Below are 20,959 nucleotides of genomic sequence, written 5' to 3'. Positions count from 1 at the left end.
TATATATATATATATATAGGCGCTACTCGACTTTCTCCCCCCCCCTAATTTTATGATTGATTCTGATAGAGAATTTTATGCTGATTAAGAATCGTATAAAAACATGGGTCTCAAAATCAATGGAAAGTGCTCTAATTCGAAGTCAAAGTTGTAAAAAATCCCACTAAAAACCCTAATATTCGCCATTTTGAAAATACTAAGTTAATGATCTTTTAGCTGACAAAAGCAAAACATTAATAGCATGGTTTTTACGTTAAAAAATTCGTTAAAGTATGTTTATCTTGCGCAATTTTTTGTGGCAATGAAAATAGCCGTTTTTTGATTTATTAGAGAATAAACTATATTGCAAGTAATGTACTTTTGTAATAAATTTAAAAAAAAAGTTCAACAGTTTTGTTTCCTAAAAGAAGAACTTATGAAACTTAGTACATAGTTGTTCTATCACATGTAAAATTTAGAAAATGTAACCTTCAAACCGTTTTTTTAATAAAAAAAACCAGCGTAGGATACAATAATAATTATTCATCAATTTTTCTACATTCTCACATTCTACGTTCAACCTTTATTTGAAATCTTCCATTAATTTCATTTCGTTATAACACTTTCGTTACAATACTTTAAAATAATAATGCTAAGGCTTATGGAAACCAGGTCTGTTTATTGCGCAATGTAACGGTAATTAATTTTCGTTAAAAATGAAAGCGTTTTGAAAAAAAATGGCGAATATTAGGGTTTTTAGTGGGATTTTTTACAACTTTGACTTCGAATTAGAGCACTTTCCATTGATTTTGAGACCCATGTTTTTATACGATTCTTAATCAGCATAAAATTCTCTATCAGAATCAATCATAAAATTAGGGGGGGGGGGGGAGAAAGTCGAGTAGCGCCTATGTATGTATGTATATACTAAACTGCCATAACTAAAGTTAAACTACCATCCTCAAATATAAGCAATAAGGAAGCAATTGTAGTTACACAGAAATAGTCAAAACCTATTACAAGGTAAGTTTGAATTATAAAAAAAAAAAAAAAATTTATTTTTTATTTTTAATGTATGTAGCTATTTCTAGGAGGACTGTTCTACTCCAGCTAGAAACAGTTTTACAACCTATGTACAAGTAAAAACACTTTTTTCCCATAATGACATTCATAGGATAATATTTCTATAAAATTATTGAGCAATTACATGTTTTTAGCTAAGTAAAAATTCTTTATTATGCAGTATCAATTATTGAAGATTTAAAATTTAAAAAATGACTGTAAATTTAGTAGACTTTTTAGACTATTTAGATTATAGTAGACTATTTAGTTGACAAAAAATAATCTTCTTTTTTTGCATTTGTTTAAATGTAATGATGTGGCATATCACATTTGTTTGCACATAAGAGAAGCAAGTCCATATATTACAGTATAAAAAGTTGTTGAATATAAGTTTGTCAAAAAAAGGGTTAATTGTTATTTTTCTGTTTTTTATTCAACATTTTATTTTGATTAAGTTAAAAAATATTTATGTGTTTTTAATAAGTTAAAGATAATATATTTTTAATTTTTTTTTTAAATTTAAAAAAGACTACCTAAGAAGCTGGAATTTAAAACTTTTAAAGTAATAACATTTTTTATTTTTTTCAAAATTAAACTTTTTCAAGTTTTGTAATTAATTATAATTACTTTTGTAAAATTATTAACATAATGTTTAAAGTGTGATTTTTCCCTCAATAAATTACTTTTACTCTACATAAATTCTTTATAAACGAAGTTTATAAAGAATTTATGTAGAATTTTTTGTTGTTGTTGTTTAAAGTTTCAAAAACAATAAAATATAATTTGGTGTATAAGTTGATAGGAAATCATTTAAATTGAGCTCCTAATAGGATGCATGAAATATAATGAAAAAAAAGTACAGAACATGGATGTTTCCTATGGACACAGGAATGTTTGATGTTTGCCCAAGTAACAATTTTATAATTAAATCCTTAAAAAAACATTTTAAAAACTTCTGAAATGAATAATAATTTTTACTTCACATACTATTTTTGCAGGACCTATAAAAATGGTTTCACAATCCTTATCTTACAAACTGTAATCATGTAATTACACATGTGTACGCTTTACAAGAACATGGAATGCCTTCATATAAATGCTCTACAAGTTTTTTTAATAAAACTTTTTTCAATATAACTGTTGTACACTTCATGATTTTTTATATGGACATATAAAATTATTTTTATATAATATTATAATATTATTAAAGTAAATTATTATAGTAGAATTATTAATCTATGAATTTTCATTAGGTATTATATAGCTATAATAAAGTACTTAGATAACTGCGTAGCCTATATAGTTCTTTTGTGATTGTTGTATTTTGATATAAATGTATATATATATGTATATACACTCACACTAGAGTGCTATTAGGTGTACTTTTTCTACTTTAACGGTTTTTTTTCGACCGAAAACAGCAATTTCATGTATTCGTATATTTCAAGTGCGTCTAATAGCTTTGCTATTATGAAATATATATATATATATATATATATATATATATATATATATATATATATATATATATATATATATATATATATATATATATAACCATTAAATGTTAAATTTAAATAAAAAAGAAATTAATTTAGAAGATTAGAAACAGTTTAAAAACTATAAATAAATTGATGCTTATTGTGCACTGTATATATATATATATATATATATATATATATATATATATATATATATATATATATATATATATATATATATATATATATATATATATATATATATATATGAAATGTAAATGAGATAAAAATTACTATTTTAGTATATGGAGAAAAAAAAATTTCTGTAGTATTTCTGTTTTTAGAAACACTGGTGTCACATACAACGAAGTTCGATTCGGTCGATAAGTTGAAGATCATTTGAAGAGAGCACATGACAGATTAGCATAACAATTATTTTATTACGTTTTTGTAGGCTTATTTATAAATGTATGCTTTTTTTTTTTGTATGCTTATATTATAAATAAACAGAAAATTAAACTTTTAGAAATTAATTAAATTATCGGGATCGACGCTGTTGCTCCTAAATTTTCGTTTGTGAAAGATTTTTTTTCTGCATAACATAACTTTTTTACTGAAATAACTTATACTTAGATAAATGCATTTAGGATAATCCTTGAAAAGGTTAAAACGTTTTATTTACATTTAATAAAAACCCATCAAAAAAGGTTTTCTTGAGACCCTTAAAAAACGTTCAAAAAACGTTTTTAGGAAAACGTCCGGTCACCGTTTCATATGAACGTTCAAAAAAACATTAAAAAACGTTTTCGTGATACGCTTAGAAAACGTTCAAAAAACGTTTTTAGGAAAACGTCCGGTCACCGTTTCATATAAACGTTCAAAAAACCATTAAAAAACGTTTCACGGGACCTTTAAAAAACGTTTGCAAAACGTTCTTGTGCCCACTGGGTGGTTTTTAGCTTTTTTGTATTTTTTTTTTTTTTTTTTGTAAATTAAGTGTTTTTTATAAACCTTTTGTCTTATGTAACAAGAGTATCTTTCTACTTATATGTAACAATTCTTTCCACCCTTTTGCGGTTATCTATCCTCTTGTATAAAAATATATTTTATTCAACATTTGGTTTTAGTCACTGATCTATATTATAACTGGATAGCGCATCTCTAATATCGAAATTGAAGCCAAAAAATATTTTGGCGGCCATATTGTGAGGACCCACGATTTGTTATGATGCGCTTGAAATTTTAAGAAAAGAAACCAAAAGAAAGAAGAAAAAAAGAAAAGGATTGAAAGTACCTAGAAATTAGAAGCAACAAAGGCAATATCAACAAATTAGTAAAAATCTGTTGTAAAATGTCTAACGAATGATCGTATTCTTTAGATAATTTATCTAGATTCTTATGTTGATATTTAAAAATTATGATTATAAGTACAAGTTGAAAATATAATGCTCCTAAAAGTATGTAAATAATCTTTTCAATTATTACGTTACTATTTACAATATAAAATAGTTTTGTGTTTGTAGTTATTGATGATTAAATAATACCAATTTACTTAATGTTTTTCTAATATTTTTCGATGACATTTTCTCAGTGGCTTGTTTTCCCAGATCATAAAGTCTGACTTTGCAATAATATTGAGAAATTATTTTGATTAATTTAAAAACATGGTTTTCATTAATACCAGTATCAAACATATGTTCATGCAAGTCTCTTAATATAACAGATCCTAAACTTTCTAAAACTGAAATAGATATAGCTTCTGGGATATTTTTGGACTGTGGCAGTTTTCCAGGTATTGTTGCAGGTATAATTTTTTTTTCAGTTTCTTCACAAACAGTAATAACATCTCTTGTTGGTTTCATAAGACCGCCACTGTCCTGTACTTTAAGAAAATTGGATTCTGGAGCATGTTTTTTAGAACCAAGTGCATCACAATATAACATACAAAATATTTGCTTTTTTGCCATTTTAACAACGAAGCCAGATATATAAGAAACAGCTGCTTTTTTATACTCAGTTAGCAATGAAATATTAGTAATAAAAGAATAATCATGATCAGTAGTCTTAGATGTTCTTTCAGATAAGTCGTATTTTCTGATTATGTTTACTGTTGTAATATCCAAACTGCTGTTATTTATCATAACTGAATCATCTAAAACATTTAAAATATTTTCTGCTTGTAATTTTTCACAATTCCCTGATCCTCCTTCAATATGGCTCCGAAGTAAAAGTCGTTTATATGCTGCTGTGAATTGCTGCGCTGTTGGGTTATTGTTAAATCCTCCTGATCCTCGTATTGAACCAAAAAACAATTCCAGATGGTCTTGACTTAACTTATATGTTAGAAGATATTTTAAAGGTGCTTCAGGAATTTCAACAAGGTTATAAAATATCTAAACGTATGAATGAATATATATATATATATATATATATATATATATATATATATATATATATATATATATATATATATATATAAAATACATACAATATATATAACTTTAGACACAATTTTCAGATATAAATAAAACTTTACAAAATATTTTAACCTGCTTAATACTTTTTAATAGCCATGAGAACTAGGGCATCTTTTGCAACAGGGGATGAATCATCTTGTATGCCATTCCCAAGATCAACATACCCCTTAAATGCTTTTCCATCCCATGATATGTGTTTTTTAATAGCCATTTCATCTAACATAAGTGAACAAATGACTTTAGATCCTAACTTTTCAGCTTCTATAACCTTGTATTTAAGTGCTGCAAAAGCTGGCTTTGTAAAACCTGGTTCTGCTGAAACTTTTCCATACCATTTCTTAATTTGTTCTTGGTGTGGTAAATTAAAATTAAATGTTTTTTGCACATAATCATAAGCTTTACTTGAATAAAACTGCAGGGTAAGTGCAAAGGATTTAATTTCTTCTGAATACTTAAATCCTTTACCATGATTTTTATGCATAATCATTCTTCTGGTTAGAGCTTGTGGAACTTCTGAAAATGTTTTTAGTAGCATTTCTTCAAAATTTGATGATATTTTTTGTTTATTACTTAATATTTTTACAACTGATTTAAGAGATGTTATCTTTTTTTTCATTCTTCGAGATTTTAGCTGTTCTGCTTTTACCTTCTTTTTCAAAGACACAATTATCTTGTTTCTACGATCTGTTTTTTTTTTTCTGGAGTTAAACTGCAATTAAATATTTTTTTTGGGGAGCCAACTTTCATGCAGATAGGTATAACACTAGTTTCAAAATCACTTTTTACAGAATTTTCAAAAGTTGATCTATTAACAGGAACTTTTCTCTCTTTCATTTTCTAATATTGAAAGAAAAAAAAAAAAATATATGTATATATAATATATAAAAAATTAAAAATAAAGTATATACATATATATATATATATATATATATATATATATATATATATATATATATATATATATATATATATATATATATATATATATACTTGAATAATTTTCAAATTTTATATCAAACTAGAAGGAACCTCTAAGTTGTGTTTACTCACAGAGCTTAGCTAATAGTTCATGCAGCATTTATAAAATAAAAGCATACAATAGCAAAATGGTTATTATATGTTTTAGCTGCTTACCATACAGTTGTGTTATAAACCCTCTAGCACACTGCATAGGACAACTAAGAACTAAAAGGTACATATCAAACAAACCTGTACAATACATTAAAACATAATTGATTATATACCTTTTTTAAGTAGTCTGGAAATTTTTAAAATCTTTTAGGAAAAGAATTTTCTTTTAATCTAATAGTTTGTCCAGTTCTGTCAATATCTTTTTCTAAAAAATGATCAGAACATATCAAACTGCTACTACTTGGACTCCATTCTTGACGGTGTATTTTGATGGTCCATTCTTTTCTTTTTTCAGTGTTTGAAGGAAATCTGAATAAAATTAGTAGGAAAAATAACATTTGATATTTTATTAAGTTTGTTATACTTTTTGCACAACTGATATTATTTAAATCCATTTCTTCACATTGCAAGCAAACTAACAGAGGTCAATAAATTTTAAAATATTTTTATTTTTAAAAGTAATTAAGAAAGTCACCTATGAAATGTTCTAGGAAACTTTCGTTTTAAAGATGATTCATCATCAGAGATTCCATCGCTATCGCTTCTTTTACTGTCGCTATGTTTTCTTTTATTGCAACCAAATGCAACACACTGTGTCCCTCGCTTTTTGGAATTTTCTCCAGACCTTTATATAATGAATATTGTAATTATTTTACTAAAAAATAATTATCATTATTTGAAAAAAAAATATTAATAACTTTCCTTACATTCAATCTATGTTAAATATAAAAAAATATAAAGTTAAACCATCAAAATTAAGAAATAGCTTGTTCACCTTTCAATATTTTAACTAAATAATTTTTCTCCGTGGGTCCTCCCAATATGGCGCTGGCGAAAATATTTTGGCTTCAAAAATTACGCTATTTTGTTAGGAGATGCGCTATCCAGTTATTATATAGATCAGTGGTTTTAGTGTGTGGATTAACTTTGTTCTCTTTGTTTTAGTTTACAAAATGAAATTGCATAAACAATTTTATTAACTAATCATTTAGTATAATTGGGTAAATCGTAACAAAGATTAAGGAAACTCTTTACAGAAAAAGAATAGAGGATACGAAGCCATACAAGCACCGAGAAGAATGGTTCTAAACTGTGATGTACAACGCTCTTTTTTATTCAGTGAATTCAGTGAACTCTGAAATAAAATGAAAAATTTTACGCCACCCAAAAAAAAAAATTGGAATATTTTTAGAAGAGTGGAATCGGGTAGTATTAGGTATTAAAACAATGAAATGAAATTCATAAGCATTTTCAATTATACATCGTAAAAATATACGTACTTTTATTACTTCTGGCCATTTTTTCTGACAATGGCCAGAAGTAATAAAAGTATTCATTAGCAGTAGTCATCTATTTAAATACACCACGTGGTTAAGTTATCAACGAGTTGAAACGCAATAAAAATAACTTTCTCTTAAAAGTAAAATAAGAAAAGTAATAAGAAGCCAACAACGTTGTCACAAGCCAGAGTACTGTTTCTTAAACAAACGTAAAATGAATGTAAATTCTAAAAATGCACAATTTTCTAACAGAATTCTGTTAAGAATTAAATTCCATTAACTTTTTAGGCAATTTAATGGTAATCATGACAAATAGTATAAAATATAATATATATATGCAAATAGTCTCAAGCTGGAGTTTTTAGTTTATATATAGTTTTTAACTGAAAAAAAAAGTTATATAAGTTGTTAATACTTTTTCATGATAAGAAATTTTTTGAAAAGGACTCATTCAAAAAAAAAACTTTGTTAAAAAAGTCGTGTTAAAAATAAGAGAAACGCTGTTTTATATTGTCTATTTATTATTTTATAGTTTCTCATACTTTTTTACTTCATATTTCATTTTATTTGTGTAAATAAAGTTTTTAAAACAACGCTAGGCCTTTTAAAGACGTGAAACGCCCGTAGCAAAAAGCTTTTTAAAGACGTGAAACGCCCGTAGCAGAAAGCTTTTTCTTGGCGTTTCACGTCTCTAAAGTTTTATCTTTCCACCCGGACTTTTATTTCTTTATTATCAGTTTTTTTTTTTTTTGCTCTATATAAACACAATTAAATTTAAATAGTTTACATCAACAAATTGCCGAAATACTTGTCTACAAAAGTAGCTGGTGCTTTTCCTCCCTTTATAATCCTCTGACAGATAAATCCCTAAAGAATGTTGCTCACTTCGTAATGGAAAAAAGGTTACAATACGTAGCACTAGACACTTTTCAGGTGTTTTGAATTTAATTGAGGCAAAATAAGTTTTTTTATTGTAAACTTTAAAATTTTAAATTGATATACATTATGTTTCTATATATATTTGTTTCAATCGATTTTTCTTTTCGAGAACATCGACCTTTGTGCCACAATATGATTCAATAGCATATATTTAAATTGATTTAACTGAAGCTTACACCTATCAGTAGCAGGACGAAAATCAACCTGCATATAGAAAATAGCACCAAATGTTGGATGAATGAGCTAAAAGCCTTTCTTGATCACCCAATGACAATACTCCACTTACAGCTCTTCTAATTTTTAGCATAGCAGCAATACGTTTATTTAATTTACGTCTCTAATAATAATTTACATAATAATATTTATATCTACTTCACCGAGTAATTTTATTTTGACCTTAAGTTTAGTTGAGGAATTATTGATGTTCAATATGGATATAATATTTTGCAATATTTTGATAACCAGACACTTCAATCTACAATCAATTAAATTTGAAAACTCTAATTTATTTTTTTACTTTTATTGATTATTTACTACAACCATGAAAGGTATAAATAGCAATTTTTGAAGAAGTACCTAACTTTAGTGATTTTAAATGTTTTGCATTCACATTATTTAGAAAATGTACAAAAAAATTGAAAAAGTATTCTTTTTTCAAATATGTCCATTTTACAAGTGACTCGTGATTATTTTTATCTATCAATATCAATCACATTTTCAACTTGAGTAAATGATCGTTTATAATAAACTCCATAACTATTTGCAAAACAAAAATTAATATCTTTGTTAAAAAAAAGGTTTAAATAAGATTTAATCTAAGAACTTAAATACGAGGAACTGTCTCTAACAAATGTAATGCAAGCTTGAACGCAAGCAGTCAATTCAAATTAAAAACAAAATTATATTTATCGAACAAATTGCTCTAATAATAGTTCTAATAAGCATAGTTTAAAATGCCTAATTATGTGCTAATTATTGTCAAAATACGTGTGAAAAATAGTAAGTAGATATGCCATTCATAAAACTATAAAATAATTTTATATAACAAATTTTTTAATAGTAATTTAAAAATAATTTTTGTTAATGAGAGAGAAGTAAAAAATAAATTTTTATGTAAAATAAACAACATTGTCAACCAATACCAATATCAAATAGCTCTTCTCCTCGAGAAAGCTGGATGTTCTTCTTATATCTTAAAACTTTAAAACATGGATTTGAAAATTTTCGCACAAACGTTGAAATTATTGCTGAATTTGTTTCAATTTTGTATAATTGATTCTTGCAATGTCCGCAGAAATATCTTGCCGAAACAAGAAGCACGTTGCTAGACCATTTATTTGGACGGGCAAAGTGAATTTCCTGAGGTGAAAAACTTTTTTAAAATTTTTAGTGGTTTCCTTTATCATACTTCAGAAAAAAAACCCATGTTCTTACAAAAATGGATACGAGTTCTATATGAATTTATTCGAATTCTAAATGAGTCTTAAAGAAGCTTTGTAAGACTCTAAAGGCTTTCTGTAGAACTTTATGCGAGCATAGTTTCTAAGTTTTTACCCTGAAATTTTAATATAAACTTTGTGAATAATTTAACTGTAGCTGTTAAATTATTAATAAAGATATTATATGTTGAATATATTATGTTTAGCAGAGAGTAATAGCCCGATCCCTGCTTACACCACTTAAATGACTTTTCTTCTTGATTTCATTGAAGAAAAACTAATTATCATCGATTAAAAATCAATATCCACAGTGAGATCACGTGTTCAATGGATAGTAATCCCAATCAAGATAGTTTTTCAATTTTTGATCACAAATTTTCAATCTTCTTTAAGACTTCTAGACTGACTGTGCTTTAAAACAGGTAGCGTTTCTGATATGGACAGTGTATTTGTGTGTTGATAATTACATTTAACTTTGGATTGGCTTCCTTTAACAATACACGTCTAGATGCTCCACCTTATTTAATTTTTGATTGAGTACTTAGCGGTTATAATATTATTAACGCCGAGACGGTAGACGAAGGAGGGGGCGAAGCATTATCAGCAATGCTGTTTTTGAAAGCCTAATTATGCGTTTTTGCAAGCCTAATTATGCGTTAAAGTAAGCTAAATACTTTTATCTCAGTTCTGAAACTGTGCGATGAAGGCTTAATAGCATGTTAGTTAGAGCCAGGAAAAACTCATCATGAGCAAATTGAAATATGAAATTTTCAAGAAACAAAATAATGTGGGTTCAAATTCGATTTTTTCTTTACGGGTTCGGAAAGTATCAAAAAACTAGAAAGTATTTTAAAAAAAACTTGAGAAACAAAATCTCAAATCTCGAACTACTTTTCCATAAAAACTTTTAAAATTTTAGATTTCGTTAATTGAATGACAAAACAGTACATAATACTGCTACAGCTAACTTTATTTATTTAAAAATTTTACCTCTTAAAATTAATAGTGATTAATTTGTCATTCATTTAATCAGTTTGGCCGTCTTTGAGAAAATGCAGCGTTAATTTCCGTAAAAAGTTTTTTACGGAAATTAACGCTGCATTTTTAATTCAAAAGTTTAAAAGTTTTGTACTAAAAATTTAAATAACAAATAATCAAAAGCGCTTGAACCGTAACCGCACTACAAAGAACCCGAACTGAACAATAATATAAAATTTAGGTTCTTTAATATCTCTAATATTTAAATTACATGTAGATGTTTTTAGTTGTATCGTGGATTTTAGTTGTATCAATGGATTTTTTCCCATAGCTTTATACAATAGTTTTTATATTTAAAAATTTATTATTCACAAAATTTGATATCTTTCCCCCTTTCCCCCTTCTCCCTCTCCCCTTCCCCGTTTCAAATCATTACAAAAACATAAACCCTTCTGCTCTTGACGTAATATGTGGGTGACCCCATTGCTGACAGCTGAAAAAAAAAACAAATTAGTAGCAACAATTAAATCCGACCGAGATTCACGCATTATAAAAAAACTTGGTTGCTACTGAAATTTATTTACCTCTCAAACATCCTCTTTAACAACATAAATTGACTCAAGTTTTCTACCTCTTTGAATTGACACCTGGCTTGAAACACCATCTTTCATGGTCGCTGCAAATTTGGTTAAAAATTTAGTTTCTACCAATGATTGTTCTGGGAATTACTACGATTCAACATTTCAATGATATTTATCATAAACAAGAAGGACAAAAATATTTTTTGGTACAGGTTGTCGAGCAATACAAGTAAAATATTTCATAAAAACAAAAAATAACTTACCAGTGAAAATGTCCGATTTTGTCTTTCAGAAACAAACTGTTTTAAAACACAAAAATCCATAATTTTATTACGAACAAAAAGAACGTCTTATGGGAAGTTTTTATCAACAAACGACAATTAAAACATTCAAAAAAGATTTTCTCTCATTTTGGAATGTTTTTTCTTTATTGCTAATCCTCTTTTAATCCATGTCGCTTTTTTTTTCTATAGATTTATAGACAAACTTTAACTAACTGTAAAGAAAGGATATAAGGAAATGGGGGCAAGCCACCACCCCACCCCCCTCAATTCTGAATCCGCTATTGATTTGTAGTGTTTTTGTCATAATCTGATAAAGTTTAACTAAAGAAAAATTTCTAAAGAAAAAGTTTTTAACATGAAATCCTACCGAACGTTATTTTTGCAACAAAATCACTATTAAAGAGTTTTTAATTTAAAGCAAATATGCTAATGCAAGATCCTAAAGACTATTTACTGTCTTGCATTAAGATTTTTAAATGACTAGTTATTTACAAATCTTTAATATTGAAAAATTTACGAACGAATCAATTGACAAACATTCAATTAAACACTAAATTTTTTATGAGATAAAAACTAAAACGACAGGAAAAAAGAATACCCAGAGTTCATTTCATGGCACAAGTACAGGAAAAAGTTCGACAGATTAAAACATGCACTTGAACAGAAGATGTATGGTTATGGACCAGAAATGTTAGATTAGAGTAGTAGCATAAAAATTACGAAAAGTTTGGAGAACTCAACTACTTGTAATTAGCTTCAATAGGCCCTTGGTTATTTTTTCACTGTCAAAACGAACCAATCAATCTTTCAGTTGTGCTAATTGCGCGACATAACTATTCATAGTTAATATTTTTAGGCAAGTGTCACCCAATGTGGGGCGTAGGCCTCATAGAGGGTAAAAGTGTAAGTTAACCATATGGCATTTCTCAGTTTTTTCAGGGAACAATATAACTTTTGAATATCAAAAATTATCAGTATAATACATATAGGACATAAGAATTTTAGAAAGGCTTAAGGATTAAATTCTTGGAACTTTTTACCCGGTATGCTATTTTCTCAAGAGCGTTATCTTTCGGGAGGATTTCTTTTCAGCCGGTCTTTTTCCCAGGGGGATTTTTCCTCTAAAGGTTTTTGGATTAATAAAAAAACTCTTCCAAATTAAGCCGAAATAAAATTTTGTAATTCGAGATTTGCATAATAAAGACATACTGACAAAATTCAACTTATTTTAATGATTTTGTATAGTGGCGAAAATCCTGCGTTAACTATAACTCTTCTTTGTTGATTTTGTTATTGAGTTTAACTCCCTTAACCAATCTAGCACTTTCGACATTAAATTTAAAGACTTGAAAGTCTTTCGCTTTCAGCTATACAAAATTTTAAACAGATATTAAAATTAAAATAAGTGACAAGGTCAATAAAATTCATATTATGGCTGATAGTAAAATAGATACAAGTCGCCTTGATGCAAAACCTCAAAGTATCAGTGATGCTTACGCAGTACCAGCTAATTTTTTGGAAATTGATATTACAAATCCTCAAACTCATGGTGTTGGTAAAAAAAGATATTCAGACTATGAAGTTCGTATGAAGGTTTGTTTCTAATTGTCACATAATCAACTGTAAGAATTCAGACATAAAATATACATTATTTATCTAGACCCAGGATAGTAACAGATTTGATAAAAACATAACCAGGACTTTGAATTTTGGTTAATTTAACATCATATCTGTTCCTATCCTTTTTAAGTTTGGAATCTAATATACTTTTGCAACTTCTAACTTGTTTTGCAGATAATGAACTATTATAATAATAGTATTTTAACAAAGTATCTAGATCATACATACATACATACATACATACATACATACATACATACATACATACATACATACATACATACATACATACATACATACATACATACATACATACGTCTATTCAGCAAACTACCATTAAATATACTTTTGGCTTTACCATTTGATAGTAACAGAACTCCTAATTTGATTTCTTTTTCACAGTTTTTTAAAACTATAACTTGTATTTGTTTTCCATCAACTCTTTTACCATTAAAATATAGGGCCCAGAACATTTCTTTTAGAGTGCTTTTTATTTTTTATTTTGTTATATCTGCTTCTCATATCACCTTTGTATTGAGTTGGAGTTAGAAATTTACCTTGTTGTAGTAACTGCTGATTTGTTTTTACTAATGAAACAGCAGCAATAGTAGGTTGATTATTTCCTTTTTTTTTCTTATTTTTATTGAGCAGCTGTAATCATCATTAATTTAAGAGTCTGAAGTATTTGCAATTTCTTCTGTTAGTGTATTATTGCTTACTTTATCTTTCACAAACATAGTTTCAGTCCATTTTCTTTTTTTTTAAGGAGGAGCTTCTTTTGTTTGATTTGTTACATAACTTACTTCCCCATTGCTTTCTGCTTGTAACCTATAAAATTTCTCATTAGTTATATCAAATATTTTGTTCAACTCTTCAACTTCTTTTATATTAGATTTTAATTTTTTAATTTTTGATAATTTGAAAGCTGGCGTATAAGATATTGAAGGGATATTCAATTTAACCCAAAGTGCAATCAATTCATCATCATTAATTTTATACAATCTTTTCTTTTTGAGCTAATTATTGAAATTTTCCTAGAACAGTCATTACTTTTGGAAGTCTGACCAATTCATCAAGTGATTTTTTTTATCTCAGGGTAGAGACTACTTCACTTCAGTTTAGACTTTTTAAAATAAACTAAATTATAAGCCCTTATTTGAACTTTTCTTTTTTGGTGACAATTTTATTGCTTATTTTAATTTATTATGTCATAATTTAATAGTCTGTAATATTTAGTTTTACATAAATGTAATCACAACTGTGTTTTTGAAAATTTTATCTATGGGGGAAATTAATATAAATCGGAATATATATATATATATATATATATATATATATATATATATATATATATATATATATATATATATATATATATATATATATATATATATATAAAGTGAATTCAAAAATAAATTGCAAACAGAATGGTCACTAAAAATAAAAACAAGTTCGGTTTATCTAGTCATTAACAACAGTAAAAGCATACTTTGTATAATTTTGGTTCAGAAAAAATACAAAACCTAATAATAATACTGTTACAAGAATATATAATTAACTAATATATATTTGAGATGTAAAGGAGTATGAATATATACATATATATATATATATATATATATGTATATATTCATACATATATATATATATATATATATATATATGTATATATTCATATATACATATATATATATATATATATGTATATATATATATATATATATATATATATATATATATATATATATATATATATATATATATATATATATAAGGGCTGGCCAAAATCAAAAATGTTTGAAAATTACCCTGGCTGCATGAAAAATTGTTTCACAAATAAAAAAAATATTATTTAAAAAAAAAACATGTTATAGGATGGTTCTGAGTACAGTCGAATTTGCTTTAAAGATTCACGTTTTTATGCTAAAACATCCCCCCAAAAATATATCAAAGGCAAAGATAAAAGAGTGAGAGGGGAACATTTTGTATCAATTCCAAAGGTTCAATATGCACTTTTTATAATAAAAAATATGTTTTACTTTTATAATTTTACTCAATGATTACGTATAATCCTGTTTCCTTCAGTTTGGTGTTGTGATAATGGAGAAAAAAAAGTTAATCTTTGAATTGAACCATGTCAGAGAATAGTTGCTTCTTATTCAAATTACCAACAAGTTTTCTATGAGTTTTAACCACTTCAAAAATATTGTTTCGTACTGGATCATCCTAAAGTTAACCAAACATTTTATATATATAATGTAATAGAATTTTTTAATGTTTTATAAATATCTTTGTTTTACATTCGTAAGGATCTGAAGATAATCCGAACATAACTTGATTCCTTGCTCAGCAGCATCGTTGGTAACATTGACTGTTTTAATGAAAAATTTCATCTTCAAATAGTTTTCATTTTCCTCCCATTCTGAAGGAGGAAGTTTAAGCCATTTGCCATAATCCTTCAAATTGTAAAAGAGCAACCAAGGTCATTTCCCAATATATGAGAAAAGCTCTGAGATCATTTGAATCGATAGAAGAGAAGGTTTTCCAGAATTGATAGCAATTGGCTTTCCCAAATCTTTCAACTTTAACACAATTTTAGTTTTTTCATTTGCAGAAAGTTTATTAAAAAAGAGACTGAAGACTGACACCTCCTCATTTAGATACCAAGAGTGCCTGTTAAGAACTTCTTGAGCTTTAAGAGCTGCGACAGAGAAGTCTGAGATCTGTCCCAGAGCTCCTAGATCTTTGTATAACTGAATATCATTAACTGGTGCATCAGCACCTTTTGTTTCTTCAAAAGAAATCTTTAATTTTACTGTATCAGAATTAAATAAATCTTCTTTAAAGAAATATCTTTGGTGCATACAATAAATGTGTCATCCATCTGGCATGATGATTCGCTCCACTAGTTTTCCATATTTTAGGTTCTGGTCCACCTAAGAGATAAAGTGTTAATTCTGCAGCTTCCTTATAATCATCTTGTAGATGTTTAGATTTTACTTTTTTCTCTAAGAAAACACAGGTTTCGTCTATTTTCTTTTTGAGGAAAGAATTTTTGAAATCTAGGGACCTATTTAAGTGTTTTAGTGGAACCTTCTCTGAACTAATCCATTCTTTCTGAAAATTTTTGAAATCCAAATTAACATCAGCTTTTGTTTCTTTTTTGAGTAAAGAGTTCCAAAATGCTCCTAGGATCAATTCTAAAATATGATGGCAACAAGCAAGCTAAAGAAGAGTTTTCATTGATTTGCATTCCTCTAGAAGAGTTGCAGTTCCATTCTTAACCCCTGTATTAAAAGCAGTCATATCAAAAACCTGGGCAACAATGTTAGCTTTAAGATCCCATTCCTCTAAGTCTTCTAAGACTCCCTTGCAGATAGCAAGTCCTGTACCAGACTGTAAAGATTTTATTGATAATATTTTGCCTTCAACACAATTAGGAAAACCACTCACAAAACAGTACTCAAACATTTGGCCAGAGATCTATTTCAAAAGTTTCCCATCCCAGTGATGAAGTGTCAAATAATCTGATTTAACATTATTTTTAAATTATTTTCCTTGCCATCACTTACCTATTTCGCTTTTTTGATCTTCCTATGGTATTTATTGAAATGTTCACATCCTCAGGTTTAACACCCTCTGCATAAAATGAAAATAAAAGTTTAAAGATTGATCAATAATAAATTTTTTTTATTAATACAAAACCAACCTAGAACTAGAACAGCAGAAGCATTCATCATTTGCTGAGAATTTGATAGCTTTGTTCTGTCTGCAGTTGCTGTTATCATTGGATGAGAAATAAAGTTTCTTCATAAAACCAGAGTGATAGTATCTGATCCAGTATCTTTCCTTGCCTCAGGTTCACTTTTAGGAGAATTCTAAGATGTAAAAGCCATAGAACTATTAGGTTCATTGACAAGAGATTCTTCAGCTAAGTCACTGCTATAACCATCCAACTGAACAGTTTTTTCATCATTCATTTTTCTTTTCTTTATCCTTCTCAGTCGCCATCTGTTTCTTTTCCATTCTTGTTTTTTTCTCCTAACACTGAAGTCTAGCACATTATCCTTTATGCCAATTCCTCAAGTTTTTATTCCATTTTTGAGAGCTGTAAACCAGGCAATATCTTCATAGGCATCTTTAGCTGGTCTGGATTTTCTAATGTCATCTTTACAACTAGGAGAAGTAATATCAAAAGTTCCATCTAAGGCTTGATTGAAGCTCTGTTCAAGTAAATTCTTCTTATTGAAGTGCTTACTTTTAGATTTTGCAAGCAACCTCCATTTTTCATGTAGCTTTAGAATATTTTCAATACTGTACTTGTCTTGCTTATTGAGAATATCGGCTTTATCCCAGAATAGTTTGACTGACTTCATAGCAAGCATTGCAGCTAATTTCGGTTTTGAAATATTGCTTTGAGCATGCAATGCCTCCACTAACTTTAGAAAACTCTTTATAGAAACTATCAATAATTCTCAAGTGATACCTTAAAAAGAAAGACACAAATTAAATTAAAGTTCTAAATAAATTTTCAAAACCTTAAAATAATGTCAGTCAGACTTAAAATTGTGTTAAGTCTAACCTAAAAAATTTGTAAACAATTCTGGGAGTGGGCAAAGAGCTTGTTTTTTAATCTTCTAAAGAATATCCAACCAACCATATTTTGTTTGTTGACTTTAAAACGTTTCCGTATTTCTTTTTCATAGACTTTCTTAATTTTTCTGATTTAATATCTTTTTTCTTCTGTTTAAAAGGTGGCTTTCTTTTCATCATCTTTTTACTTATAAACTGTAATTTAAAACACATATAAACTGTAATTTAAAAAAAATTAGCATCCATTATCTATTATACCTTGTTTATTATTACAGATTTTTATGAACTTTGTTTACGATAAAAAGAAGCATTCTGCAATTACTTAATAAGTATTTTGCAGAATATATTAAAAAATTGGCATAACTTTCATGGAAGTATTTTGTCCATGTTTTAGTATGATATTATTAATATAAGGAGAAAATTTGGCAGTACTCAGAAACATCCCACAAAAATCTTTTTATATAAAAAAATGCTTTTAATGATAAAAGGAACTATATTTATTGCAGCCATCATCACAATATCTTTTTTAAAAAATTTATATGACAGTGTGGCCTGCCCTAATATATATATATATATATATATATATATATATATATATATATATATATATATATATATATATATATATATATATATATATATATATATATAGATATATATATATATATATATATATATATATATATATATATATATATATATATATATATAATATATATATATATATATATATATATATATATATATATATATATATATATATATATATATATATATATTAGAAAAAGCCTTAAATGCCATCATAGCAGACACTCCTGAGCATTTTTTTGCATATTTATTTTCATTACTTTTTTTATGGTTTTACACATCACTATTGCATCAAACTTTAAGTAGTGTTAAGTAAACTTAAATTATTATTTAGTTGGGAATATAATAATATAATCACTATAATATGCTGTATTGAGCACTCTTACAAGAAATATTAAAATGATTTCTAATATATATATATATATATATATATATATATATATATATATATATATATATATATATATATATATATATATATATATATATATATATATGTATATATATATATATGTATGTAATTTTTTTTTGAATCCACTTACTTATAAATTTGTTTTTGAACTGATTTTCTTATGAATCAGTCTTTCTGCATTTTAGACCAATATTCCTATTTTCAAACAAAAGGAATCTTCTGTGAGGAGGAGGTATAGTGATTTTGAATGGTTGAGAGTAGAACTTGAAAGAGATAGCAAGGTAAAAATATAAAAGTGTTGTTTCTAGATAAGAAAGCAGTCGCTTATTAAATGTTGTTCAACCTCCTTTGATACTGTTTTTAAGCTCCTTTGATACTTATAAGAATCATAATCAGATCATGTAAATCGTTTTAGAATTGTCTTCTAAAAAGTGTAATGATAATTTTAGATAGTTGTTCCAACGTTACCTGGAAAAGCTTTAAAGAAAATGTTACCTTTCAGAGGGGATGATGGTAAAACTAAACATTAGTTTACTTTACATAATTACTGCTGAATTTTTAACTAAGTAAAAAATAGTAAAAAGTGTTTGCCTAATGTTTTTTTTACTGATTATTATTAACATTTTTGTTTATCTTTTTAGGTATATTTGAAGATGAGTTTATTGAAGAACGAAGACAGGGCCTTGAAGCATTTATAAATAGGTTTTTTTTTCCTTAATAAATGTGAAGTTATCATAAAAAATTGGCTCATTATAACATCAAAATATTTCCAAAGAATGCTCAGCCAGCTGACAAGTTGAAATTATTTTCTTTTTTTTTTTTTTAGTAGTCTTGTAAAGCTAACCCATGTTTACTTTGTGTTATGTTTCTTTTTATTTTTCATTTTTTGATTTGGAATTAATTATTAATTACCATTATAAAATTTTAATTTTATTTGTTAGAGTTGCAGGACACCCACTAGCGCAAAATGAACGATGTCTTCATATGTTTCTTCAAGAACCGATAATTGACAAAAACTATGTTCCCGGCAAAATAAGAAATGTTTAGATAACCTGTCAAAAATAAAAATACATCCTCAAAAATCATTGAAAAAGTCAAAATATTTTATATTTTTTTTAAATCAGATAGTGTCTTTTAAAAAAGCTATTCTTTTTTCCTATGCTTTAGCTGTTAAAAAAGTGGTTCTTATCAATTTTCCTTTATCCTTAAAAGGTTTTAGTTTCCAATCTTTTGTAATGTTGCATATTTTTTTGTTAAAATGTGTATAAATTTCTTTTTGATGTATAATTGATATACTAACCATTATGCGTATAATTATGATTATTTTAAAAAATAAAAACACATGATGTGATTAGAAACCTTTTTAGAAAAAGAATCTTTTGCTTTTATTTTGTAAGCCTTTTACATTTATGAATATTTACAATCTTTGAAATTGTGTGTCATCACTACTTCTCAGTATTAACATTAGTAAAATTTGAGTCATTTAAAAAATACAAGAAACATTATTGTTGTCTTCAAAAAACCTTTTCTAGAATTATAGTGGGATATATTCATTTGTAACAAGTGTTCTGTAATAAATTTCATTTATAACAAATGCTTGTTCTGCATTATATTACCAATAATAAAATGAAGAGTATTTGAAAAAAATGTGTCTTATGTTACAACCTTTTTTATTTGCATTCAAATGAACTTTGAATGCAAATTTTCAGCATTATTTATACAATAAGCTTGTTATTAAAGTTGATAATTCCCTCTTTGTAATCATCTATAATCATTTCTCTTAGCTAAAATATTTAAGGAATTTAATGGTTTCATTTAAAATCTTTGAAAACATTAAGCTTTATTATTTGCAAAATCTTTGATTTTTTTTTTTATTATTATTATTATATTTTTATTTTTATCTGCAGTCACTTTGGTGTTTATAAGTTTATTTTATCTGCTGACTGCAGATGTTTTTGGTGTTTTTAAGTTTTATATTTGAAGAAAAGATAAAAATGTTACTTTTCCTTTGCTCTGTTTAAAATGTTCTCAAAATATGTTTTTATTGTTAATATTGTATTTGACATTCTATATTACACTATATGCTTAATTTAATGTTAATTTATTTTATATGTT

The 20,959-nt window shown here is 26.6% G+C and overlaps 2 protein-coding genes and 1 long non-coding RNA gene across 6 annotated transcripts; 1 reads left to right on the top strand and 2 right to left on the bottom strand.

Moving 5' to 3' along the window:
- Nucleotides 1-3,976: 3,976 nt before the first annotated feature.
- LOC149890831 (uncharacterized) lies at nucleotides 3,977-7,023 on the bottom strand. 3 transcript variants are annotated; one of them, XM_090083035.1, is made up of 5 exons: nucleotides 6,906-7,023; nucleotides 6,606-6,755; nucleotides 6,244-6,439; nucleotides 5,072-5,836; nucleotides 3,977-4,915 (listed from the first exon to the last, which is right to left on the bottom strand). In XM_090083035.1, exon 5 carries the CDS (start codon nucleotides 4,661-4,663, stop codon nucleotides 4,046-4,048), a length of 618 nt encoding a protein of 205 aa, XP_089939161.1. In that variant the 5' UTR covers nucleotides 4,664-4,915; nucleotides 5,072-5,836; nucleotides 6,244-6,439; nucleotides 6,606-6,755; nucleotides 6,906-7,023; the 3' UTR covers nucleotides 3,977-4,045. The 3 variants fall into 3 exon arrangements, with proteins under 3 accessions (XP_089939161.1, XP_089939162.1, XP_089939164.1); XM_090083036.1 differs by having other exon boundaries at nucleotides 6,606-6,785; nucleotides 6,906-6,971; XM_090083038.1 differs by having other exon boundaries at nucleotides 6,838-6,908.
- Nucleotides 7,024-11,137: 4,114 nt separating this feature from the next.
- Nucleotides 11,138-11,733, bottom strand: LOC149890830 (uncharacterized). 2 transcript variants are annotated; one of them, XR_016450698.1, is made up of 3 exons: nucleotides 11,611-11,733; nucleotides 11,351-11,442; nucleotides 11,138-11,259 (listed from the first exon to the last, which is right to left on the bottom strand). It is a non-coding gene; the product is annotated as an uncharacterized LOC149890830 (long non-coding RNA). The 2 variants fall into 2 exon arrangements; XR_016450699.1 differs by having other exon boundaries at nucleotides 11,351-11,494; nucleotides 11,611-11,722.
- Nucleotides 11,734-12,243: 510 nt separating this feature from the next.
- On the top strand, nucleotides 12,244-20,491 carry LOC145180273 (sorting nexin-12-like). Its single transcript, XM_090081699.1, has 5 exons — nucleotides 12,244-13,224; nucleotides 19,030-19,125; nucleotides 19,294-19,357; nucleotides 19,486-19,546; nucleotides 19,786-20,491. Exons 1-5 carry the CDS (start codon nucleotides 13,063-13,065, stop codon nucleotides 19,889-19,891), a joined length of 489 nt encoding a protein of 162 aa, XP_089937825.1. The 5' UTR covers nucleotides 12,244-13,062; the 3' UTR covers nucleotides 19,892-20,491.
- Nucleotides 20,492-20,959: the final 468 nt, after the last annotated feature.

Source organism: Hydra viridissima, unplaced genomic scaffold (assembly GCF_058129835.1).
Source record: "Hydra viridissima isolate aposymbiotic clone 2 unplaced genomic scaffold, HvirCarnegie_v1 scaffold_3, whole genome shotgun sequence".
NCBI lineage: Eukaryota > Metazoa > Cnidaria > Hydrozoa > Anthoathecata > Hydridae > Hydra > Hydra viridissima.
Note: the sequence above shows the minus strand (reverse complement) of the source record. Positions and strands in the feature narration are given on the sequence as shown.

What these genes read in the sequence shown, in the direction of transcription:
- LOC149890831 (XM_090083035.1), bottom strand. Translation starts at nt 4,663, where the DNA reads ATGATAAATAACAGCAGTTTGGATATTACAACAGTAAACATAATCAGA.
- LOC145180273 (XM_090081699.1), top strand. Translation starts at nt 13,063, where the DNA reads ATGGCTGATAGTAAAATAGATACAAGTCGCCTTGATGCAAAACCTCAA. An exon ending in ACTATGAAGTTCGTATGAAG is followed by an intron (nt 13,225 to 19,029) that starts GTTTGTTTCTAA and finishes TCTGCATTTTAG; the next exon opens with ACCAATATTCCTATTTTCAA. An exon ending in ACCTTTCAGAGGGGATGATG is followed by an intron (nt 19,358 to 19,485) that starts GTAAAACTAAAC and finishes TTATCTTTTTAG; the next exon opens with GTATATTTGAAGATGAGTTT.